At 35.6% G+C, this 11,275-nt stretch overlaps 1 protein-coding gene across 1 annotated transcript; it reads right to left on the bottom strand.

Moving 5' to 3' along the window:
- Positions 1–1,287: 1,287 nt before the first annotated feature.
- Positions 1,288–11,001, bottom strand: LOC129270998 (excitatory amino acid transporter 2-like). The gene is made up of 6 exons (XM_054908342.2): positions 10,932–11,001; positions 8,974–10,202; positions 7,877–8,110; positions 7,254–7,448; positions 5,809–5,943; positions 1,288–5,282 (listed from the first exon to the last, which is right to left on the bottom strand). Exons 1-6 carry the CDS (start codon positions 10,968–10,970, stop codon positions 5,057–5,059), a joined length of 2,058 nt encoding a protein of 685 aa, XP_054764317.2. The 5' UTR covers positions 10,971–11,001; the 3' UTR covers positions 1,288–5,056.
- Positions 11,002–11,275: the final 274 nt, after the last annotated feature.

Here is an 11,275-nt window from a genome sequence, read left to right as displayed (position 1 = left end):
GCAAGAATTGACCTTTGTATTTCAAATATTTGTTTTAACCAACTTTTGTTTGTTTTATGATAGCTCTTCCGATAAAGCAGTTTAGAGTGTAATATGATTATACATGCTTGTGTAATGGGAGTTTTCATTAAATCATTTATAATTTACATCTGTCATAATATACACATCTAATGATGTCAGAACACTGTCCCCCTCCTCCTCATTATCATCATCATCATCATCATCATCATCATCATCATCATCATCATCATCATCACCATCATAACCATCCTCAATCACAACGATCATCATCATCATCACCACCACCACCACCACCATCATCATCATCATCATCATCACCATCACTATCACCATAACTATTATCATCATCATCCCCATTTTCATCATCATCATCATTTTATTCGTCCTCGTCATCATCATAATTGTTAGAATCGTTATGAACATTTCTATCCTTAATACCACTGCACACCCAACTGAATGTTTCCACCATGTCCACTGGCTGTTCCCAAATTTGTCTATTGTAACGTACATTTGATATTCATATTTTGTTTATTTTGATATATACATAGGTAAATAGAAGCACTTATTTTCAAGATCTCATTTGTTTTATATATGCTCTTTTAATAAAACTACTCGGGCACTTCTTTTTTTAAATCCAAATACTCCTTTATGACAAAATATTATTTCATTATGACAAATCATACCTACCTGGATAATTTCATACTTGTTTCTTACATAAACAGTACTTGAATGTCAAAACAATGCTAAATAATTTTTTTCAAGATGTCATTTTCCGTAATTGTTGAACTGTTCTGAATAACTTTAGTTGCACTGACTTAGAAACATGTATCCCAATATATTTTGTTTCTTCCTTAGTTTTCCATTTGTTGCATTATAATTACTATTACCGATATTTTTTTTTCCATCTTTGTTAAATACCCAACCTCTTTAACTTTGTTCCTGTCTCCCTCTCTTCCTTTTATTTCATTCTGTCTTTCGTTCCAACATGTTTTCACTACTTGTACTTTATTCTATCTCTGAGGCTTTCTTCTCATATGCAGGGTATTTCAATTAATTTCATATATGTATAATTATTTTGTAGAACAATTTCATTTTGATATTTGCCTATTTTATTCCAATTTGTATATTTTTAAAATGTCTGTATATACCATTTGTAAACTGAATATAATTCAGCCTTTGGCTGCTATTTTCAGTGAATATTGAAATAAATAAACCATTCATTCAATCAATCAATCAACAACACTATAATATAACTACTGTACATCGTTCATGGGAAGTAAAACTGGACTCAAATGTATACCATATGGAACTTGTTTTCAATCGATTATTTATTTACTTTATTTTATACATTTTTACAATTCACATAATACCAAAAATATACAGCTCCAGATAGATGCAGAAATAAATTGACTCCTTGTACAAGAAGACATGCATTTTGTGCGAACTCGGAGCTTCAAATAAAGTCAAACTTCTTAAAGTTGAACAGAAATAAACTCTTGTTAACTACAACTACAGAGTGTTCATACCGAAAGCTCTGAAAATAATAGCAACTTCGGGAAAGGAACTGAATCACCAACAAGATAAACCGCTCTTTCACACGGTAAAACAAATTCGTAATTTGAATGATGAAAATTAAGGCTAATGACGATTTTTTTTTAGCACGTGTGAAACCAAACCGGAACATGATTAGATTCACGAACGTTATACCACGAATTCAAATCTAACTCCGAAGGTGAATTCCAGTTAAGTTTCACTCAAATCACAGTTTTCGAATGAGCGTGTGAAAGGTCCGATGATTCTAAAGACGAATTGCAATCATCATTACAATGATGATTCAAGATTCACGTGTGAAAAGGCCCAAAGAACGCTTATCAAAACGAGTGCGACGAGACAAAACTGTATAGCTAAGGCAAAGAAATATTTTGGTCACTTTCTTACAGATACAAGACCTCTACACACTTTTAATGATATTTTAGCTGCATAAGAACAATACTCGAAGGCAGACACGACGCAACATATATAGGAAACAAAAATTTTGGTCCTAAAAGGATAGGATGATATAGAGATAGAAGGGCATATTGCAAAACAGGGGTTTCGTTTCACACAAAAAAAATATGTAATAACTCTGTCATTACATATTTAGCGATTAGAAAAGAAGAGCCAGCATTGCGCTGGTAAATTAGATTTCTATTCATCCCTTTTATGGTATCAACCGGGCTTGAATGAAAAGAAAATATATAGAATTTGGATACATGCAGTGGGTCATGATATATATATTACTATGTACAAGAGAATGATACTATACAATATTTACAGGAAATATATGGATGCATTCACACAAAAAAATCAAGCCTTTACGACTTTAAACAAAATATAAGAATGTTTCTGCGAACCGAGTTGATATTGCAGTTTCTTTGACAGAAATATATTTATTTGGGGGATGGAAAAAAAAGAGAAAATAATCCTAAGAAAATAAGAAGGACCCCCAACAGCACGTCGAGGGTCATTGCAACAGGTATCAACTGAGGTGTATGCTAACTGATTTTTATTTTTCGCACTACTCACTATACATCTGCTGACAAACAGTTTAAATAGCGCCATCTCGAGTCCTCAACTACTCATACTTGGCTAGTTTCCTGACCCATTATGCTAGTGTAGTCTAGTGATATAGACCCACTTGAATGATAACATGCTAATTAACTACTCAATATATTTATACCGCAATAATTACGTTACCAAGTAGCAAAACAATTGCTTTTCCTATCAAAACATTTTAGTTTTTCTATACAAATACAATTTATTATTGGTCTTATGGATATCTGAAAACGTATATTTTAAGAATATGTTTTTATAACACACAGTCAATGAGAGATGACAAACAGTTCACTCCCCTTTAACTCAAGTTTGAAAAGCAATCGAGTTTCAATAAGGGTCTGTAATATGCCAACATGGGCACAATGAAAATCGGACATAAATGCTTGATAAGAGACTAACAATTAAAAGGCAAGTCGAGTAGCAGGGTCAGGTGATCATGATATTGTATCTATTAAAAAAAATCCACCAAAAAATGTTAGATAACCGGCACATTGTCACATTTGTTGCCATTTATCCTAACTACAAAAATATTGTAAGACAGAGTGATTTGAAGTAGTTTTATGTTTTAAAATTCATCCCTTTCAGACATTTTTACTTTGTACCTTTACCCGCAATAATAATTGAAAGAACTACACGGACAAATCAATGAGCATATGAAGTGTTTATGGAAGGATTTTAAATGAGATTTAATGTAGGTTAAATTTGTCACCTTTGGGGGTAAATTAAATAAGTATTTTTACTCCTTCAATAATTTGGAATATAAATGAGTTTAATATAATTTCGCGTCACCACTTCTACGGATCCCTCCTTCAACATTTTATTTCCCAAATAAAACCTCAAGTACTGTATTAAAACGAATAATAATAATATTAATAACTCGAAAGTAGAATACCGCAATAATCACAATGTATCTTTTGTACAATGTATCTTTTGTACAGATTATATCTGTAATTATATAAAATAAATATTTCTCACTTTGCAGTGGAAAAAATATCATACTGCAAATACAGTTTTTTTTTTTTTTTTTTTGCAGTGCAATCAAAATGTACAAGGGGAGCCATTAAGATCCCATGACACGTTTACTGTGTGATAATATTATACTGTCTATTATTACTCACCCATTGTAAAGAAGTAAATTTAACATGATTACAATGGTGAACCTTGGACAGAATTTAATACTGTCAATTTATTGTCGATGTCATCTTATCTCGTAAAGTAGCCCCAGTTTCAAGATAGGACAGTAGACCCAAAGCTTAAGTAAATATGGTGACTTCGATGTTTGTTGATGCGACGCACAGTGTTTTATAAAGTCACAATTTCGTGCTTTATAATAATTGGAGACAATAAACTTTTCGACAGAAAGCATAATTTCAGCTGGTCAATACTGGTCCGTGCCATGTAAAAATTACATCGATATCATATAGTTGAAAACATTTTAAATGAAATGAAATACATAATATCGTTTCCAGGCAAATGATGTTATCTCGTTTAGAAACTTTTTGTAATGTGAATTGTTCGATTGATATATTTAGATTTAGATTGATATACTGCTCGATTGGTCGATGGATCGATTGATTAATCGATTGATTGGTTGATTTATTGAAAATTTCAAATCGGCATTTGATCAATAATTCTATTCATCAATACTGCTATGCATCGAAAATATGGAAGAAATTAGAACTCACTTTTGGAAAAATATATATTGTTAATTGATTTCCTCCGGCTGTCGGGCTGAATTACATATACAAGACAGACCTCATTCATAGATTTAGCGCACATTTTGATTGCCATCCCCCGAATAAAAATCAAATTTAATCTTTTTATGCAGGTTGGCTACAAAAGGTGAAAATTGATGCCTTTGTGGTTAAGTGACTAACCAAAATATCAAACTTTTAGTGTATATTTATGTTATTTGCTAATTCAAATTTGCAGTGGACATATCGAAGGTATTGATTTTATTCAATGATTTTTTTTTAAGAGGCTAATGATGGATATTCAGCCTCATGAAATATTGTTTTTACATTGATTACATTTTTTGGCTGGCAGCTATCCACTGTACATTGTTTGGAAAATACTAGCAAAATATCTAGCTGATGCAACATAGACTATGTCTGCATTGTGTTTGCATTGCAATGTTTGAACAATCATAGACTCTATTCATGTTTTCAATAAAAAATATATAATAATTCTCATTTCTTTGACGGAGAACATGAAACTGCTGTGCACACTCAAGAACCAAAATTTATGTTTTATAATATTCATACATTATTTCAATATAACATATGATTATAAGCAAATCAAGTGTCTTTATCGATACACAAAAATATAATGATCATCTAGCGATGTGTCCAATAAATTGTGCGTGGCCTTCTCTGATAATGTTGATCAGCAACAACAGTAGAGAAGGATAGCAGTTATCTTGGAATGAATAAAGTCTGAATTAAAGAGCTGTATTACTTTCGTCGTGATGCGAATAGGTACCGTTTGTGTAGGCATGCACATCGCTGTCTTTTCTGTCCTTATTTGTCTTTCCGTTGAATGTGACTTCGGCATTTTCAAGAGCGTCCATCTCGTCTGTTTTCTTGAGGTCTTTCTTCGATAGCTTCGCGACGATCCCGGCACCGTATGAGTCGCCCTCGACGTTGACCATCGTTCGGAATCGATCACTGTAGCATAAAGAAAAATAGATGAAAGAAATGTTGAAAAAATAATGCAGTTATGATCTTCCGAGAGGCTCAGCTCCGTGGCCATTCTAAATTCATCAAAAACTGAAGAAGAAGAAGAATAGGAAGAAGAAGATGAAGAAAAGAAGAAGGAGAAGACGAAGACGAAAAAGACGAAGGAGGAGGAGATTGTGAAGAAGAAGAGGAAGAGGAAGAAGAAGACTTCCAAAGTGTCAAATAAAGCGCTAAATAAGCAAAACAAGTAAAACATAGATTAATAATAATAATAATTATTATTATTATAATTATAATAATAATCATGATAATTGCATTTATATAGCGCTTTTTCCAGAGGATACAAAGCGCTGTTGATGGCATGAGACAAGTTAAGGTTTATGGTTATTTAAGTGTGTTTTGAGATTTTTTTGAAGAGGTCAAGGGAAGAGAGGTTTCGGAGAGATGGAGGTAGTTTGTTCCAAAGACGGGGGGGGGGGAGGGGCCAAGAGATTATGAATGAGTGTGTATTTACAGGATGAAATCGACAGCAAGGATGAGTGCAACGTCGTCTGTCGGTAGGCCGACTGCGGTTAGGACGATGACGAGGGTGACGAGTCCGGCTTGGGGAATACCTGCTGCTCCGATGCTCGCGAAAGTCGCAGTTAAACTAAAATGAAGAAAGAAAATATAACGTTTTCTTATTTTGTAAAGTTTAAATTAACCCGAAGTCGCAATATTGAAATAAAACTGTTTTTTATCATGTTTAAAGCCGTAGTTAAAATTAAATCAAAAGATAGATATAAAATACTATATCATGTTGTAAAGCGGACCTGGCGAAAAAGGCACAATCAGAATTTTAGGATCGAAGTAATAGCATGAATAGTTAGAGTGATCGATTATTTATATTGCAAATAATTATCGCCCTATCGTATGCCCTGTTTTGTTCTAGGACATGTCAGAATAAAACGAAAGAGGAGAGAGAGAGACAATATTTTTGTTAAAATGATTGGATAAAGTGGCAGTATTTTTTTAACTGTTGCGCAGAATCTAAAATATTCTAACGTAATTTTGCTTGCAACAATCAGCAAAAAAATAGCAAGGGTGGATGGCATTATTCGATTTCATGGGCTGGTTGTATGTCGGACCTTGACAGGGTTACTCAGATTGACAATGAGCACAATGTTATTATCTAATGGTTCGAAATACGCCAAAATACACTCTTTTCTAGAAATGAAGTACGATTTTTCGTACAATTCATTTCATTTCATTCATTTCCATTTCCAACATTTACAATATGTTTTGTTCCATATAACTTGATATTTATGTAAGCAATAACTGTTTTTTTAACTGTTGCGCAGAATCTAAAATATTCTAACGTAATTTTGCTTGCAACAATCAGCAAAAAAATAATAAAAAAATAGCAAGGGTGGATGGCATTATTCGATTTCATGGGCTGGTTGTATGTCGGACCTTGACAGGGTTACACAGATTGACAATGAGCACAATGTTATTATCTAATGGTTCGAAATACGCCAAAATACATTCCTTTCTAGAAATGAAGTATGATTTTTCGTACAATTTATTTTTATTTCATTCATTTCCATTTCCAACATTTACAATATGTTTTGTTCCATATAACTTGATATTTATTTAAGCAATAAAACAAAAAAAAATGTATATGTAGGCTACATTATAATCAAGATAATCATAATAAACGGGTTGGGAATAGAAGAGGCTGATAAAAAGCGGAGCTTGTACAGTGCAACATACTCCTACTATATTCACATAAATAGTATAAGTAGTATAAACCAAAGTTTATACATAAATAAAATATTGCTTACAGAGTCATTTAATTGTAAAAGGAATAGAATAATAGGTGGACATGTACAAATCAATAAAAATTAAAGAAAAGTGAGATATTGTGCGCGAGAACATCTTGATAAGACTATGAAAGAACAAATAAGTCAATTTTCTTACCTTATTGTTACGAGATCAGCAAAACTTAGTGAAATGTTGTTTACTTGGGCAATAAAGATGGCTGCTACTGCTTCGTAAAGAGCTGTGCCGTCCATGTTGATCGTCGCACCGACCGGAAGAACAAACCTAACAACACGGGGATCTACCCCGAGGCCTTCCTCTAAGCATCGGGTTGTTACTGGTAGGGTTGCCGAACTATAGACGACAGAAAAATATATTCATTATAAATCATCGTTAATTCTATCACGGAATGCATCTTAAATCTTTATCTAGCAGTTCAGGTATAGTCTTATAAAGGGTGACATAAGTGATGCAGCATGTCTGGCATCGTTTTTATGTCTCTATCAATAGCTCTCCCCAACCAAGCCGGTCATGTGGTCCTGTTTTGATTCGAGTCATGATAAAGTTTGTCAGAAAAATATTATTCTCGACATGTTAATGCATTATTTTACCTGATGAAAAAATCTCAAATCATATCAATAAAAACCCACTTCTTTACATGTGTGTAATATGTGTAATGCATCGTGTAAATGGGACAATATATATATGGAAAGTGGGGGTACATACAAATGCGACGGTACATAATCAATATGAGAATGAAATCATGAGTAGGACTAGCTTACCTTGACGATGTCCCTAGTGCTGTAAAGAGAGCTTGGGTGACCCCACTGAGGAACTTATACGGGTTTTTCCTGACGACGGCAAAGTAAAGAAGAGGTAGGATGATGATTCCGTGGATAGCGAGTCCAGATAGTACTGTAGCCATGTAAAGACCTAGCTGAGTGAAGATCTCGGCCCAGTCTTCCACCCCGACCATGCTTCCGGTGATGAGGAAGAGGATACCGATAGGAGCATACCTGAGAGAGAATAGGTATAGTTATGGTCATGATAGTAATGAGGAAAAGAGGAAATATCAGTAGATTATACAGGCCTATTTTCATTCTATAGTAGCGGAAAAATAAAATATAGTCATGATCGACTGTCCTTTGGGAGTTTTCACTCCGGGGGTTCAAGAAGACATTAAATGTATTGAAAATGCCCATCAAATGCCAAAGAATGGCTGGGATGTTTTTGTCGAGAATTGGTGAACCGAAGGAGCAGTTTCGTCCTAAGTTTGGGAGCTGACGAAAAATTGTATATGTCGTTTGACCATAGTCGGGGACTAATCTGCTGTTTTGATTAAACATATCTCTATACAAATACTTCTTGGTCGAACTTTGTCATTAAATGAGTCTAAATGTGCGAAAAGTCCTAAATGGTGGTTAAGGGACCGCAGCACTGTCGTAATACAAACGTAGTTAATCGTAATATCCGTTAGATATTAGTAGCCCGGAAGAAAGCTATTCTCCATTTTTGTAAGGATGGCCATCGAACCGTCACTGACCGGTTCTGTCCGTTGCCCCAGTGATCGAGTGATCGTGCTAACAGTAATAACATAGTGTGAATAATGACTTATCTTTTGATTTTGAAGGCCCAGAAATTATCAAGATTATAGGGACAGGACAATGTGAACATTCAGGCATTGAAATAGGTATCAACTATTTATTTGAAAAAGATGCGACAAAACAGAAGTAAGATCATATCAGAGTGTATGTTTCTAAACGCAAGTCACAACAGGTAAAAGAGTTGAGGGTAAAATGAGAAATCTGATCTATAAAAATGAATTTATGAAATAAGGACATTGCCGTACTTAAAAGTGAAAAATCTCACAATTTCTTACCACATAATGATCATGACCAGTTTCATGATGGCATCATTGGTAGCAGAAAAGAAGCTGATGACAACTTTTCCATCGTCACCCATGCGACCAACGACGACCCCGAAGGCGATGGAGAAGACAACGAGCCCAAGGATATTCATACTGTAGACGTAGGTTCCTTCCCAGACAGTCTCGACAATCTCGGTGGTGTTTCCTCTGTACCAGATGGTGTAATCCGTACTCTCTTCTAGAACTGCAGACATGGTGTTCACTACCTCATTCATCTGCGCGATGATCTGGTTGAGCTGCAGAAGCGAGTCCATCTTGAGCGTACGTGGCGAGTATAGTACCATGGACATGTGCTTGATGGCGCCACTCATGTCATGCAGGAGTGTGCTGATCTGGTTGAGGAAGTCCAAGGTATACACGTCTTCGGTCATGTCCATCAGGTAGACCAGGTTGGTGGACAGTTTCTGCATGGATTGGGAGACGTGGGTGAGCTCAAGGCGGTCACTGCCCTGAAGGTCCTGCATCGTGGCTAGGACAAGGTTGATCAAGTTGACATTCATGATGTGAACCTTTCTGGTGAGTTCTATGTCATCAGGTTGGAACATCGCGATGATATCAACCAAACTTACAACATCTGTGTTTGTTGTATGGATAAGCGAACTTAGATGAAGCGGTTCGACCATGTACACTACATCATTCATGGAAGAAATGATCAAGTGAAGAGCATGGGACGTTGCGTTTAAGGTGGGTATATCTACATTATCAAGCGTCTTTAGACTTGATAACAAGTCCGTTACCGTTTCACCCGCTGCCCACAGTACCATCCCGGTCATGTTACCCAGCTGTGTCATGTCCATTTCATCCAGCTGTCCCGTCGATGGAAGGCCATCCACAACGGCTCTTAGATCTTCTATATGGTTCAAGAAATCTGCAAGAAGATCATTCGCTGTAGTCGTGTCCCATGCAGGATTGTTGTCTTTGGCTTCGTTTATTGCTTCCATCAAGAATATGTAGGTACTGTCCATATCCTGTAGGAACATGTCCATGTCATCAGCGACGGTTTGGGCGTCAAGCGCCATTGACCTGAAATCCATGGTCTTCTGCCCGATGGTCTGTAAGGTTCCGTTGATGAAGCCCATTGATTGGTGGATGGTCAGTCCTGACATCAAGGTTAGGTTGAAGAAATCCCCAGTGGTCAGAGAAGGAACTGGCACCACTGTCTTGATGCCCGCTGTTTTAAACTGAATGAAGATACAACGACGCAATCCGATTAGTTAAAGAATTGAAGGTTTAGTCTCAATATATCTACAAAAACTTGCAATAAATCGATAAAACCTTCTTGACAGTTTCAATCGCCCAATCTTATAATTTATTGGGCTATGATAACATATTGAAACATTTGACCTTCAGAATATTATATTTCAGAGAAATATTTATGGTCGTCACTCTGAGTGAAGCTATACTAAGTCTTCGCGTTCTGATGTTTGAAATATTTAGGACAAAACGCGCATTCAATCTTCAATTGTCCATTCTCCAATTCATCCTTTCAATCGAAGAAACGAATAACAGATAAATAAAGCAAATAATCAGTTATTCCTTCATTACTTCACTTATGCGAAACAACGAAATAACCATCTCTCCATAATTTTGTAATCAATCAATAATCAATCAATCAGTCAGTCAATCAATCAACCAACCAACAAATCAATCAATCAATCAATCAACCAATCCATCAATCATCCAGTCAATCGATCAATCCACCAGTCAATCAGTAAATCAATCAATAAATCACGTCATTGGTAGACATGTCATGTTTCTTGGGGTATAGAAAATATGAATAGATGAAAAAAAATTGTTCATCCAGTTTCCTTCTGGCCGTCTTTGGAAAGCTTGGTTAGGTCCAATCAGCGCGACGTCAGGTCCAGGTCTCCATGATTGAGTGAATAATGTCATAAAGATTCTATAATTACCGTTCTAAAGCATGCCTCAACGATGTTCTCTGGAAACATGTTCCTGAAAATGAAAGAAATGTCAAAATCGAGAGGTCAGTCAAGAGTTCAGAAGGGTGACGAGTTTTGGTGACGAGGTACAGGTCTATATAGCATCTCGCCAAACGGAACTCTTTACCGGAGTAAGTGGCATCTTTCCTATGTATGTAAAAGGAATATAATCTTCCCTAAGGCTACTGGAGAGACCACAGTGTCCCACAGTGTGTTCACAGTGTGGAACACAATGTGAAATCACCTTCACACTGTTAAATTTGAACTACATTCCAACTGTGTAAATCACATATCCACACAGTAGACCATGTAAA

The sequence above is a fragment of the Lytechinus pictus genome, chromosome 11 (genome assembly GCF_037042905.1).
Source record: "Lytechinus pictus isolate F3 Inbred chromosome 11, Lp3.0, whole genome shotgun sequence".
NCBI classification, from domain to species: domain Eukaryota; kingdom Metazoa; phylum Echinodermata; class Echinoidea; order Temnopleuroida; family Toxopneustidae; genus Lytechinus; species Lytechinus pictus.
The sequence above is the reverse complement of the archived record's forward strand: the minus strand, read 5'-3'. Positions and strand labels throughout refer to the sequence as shown.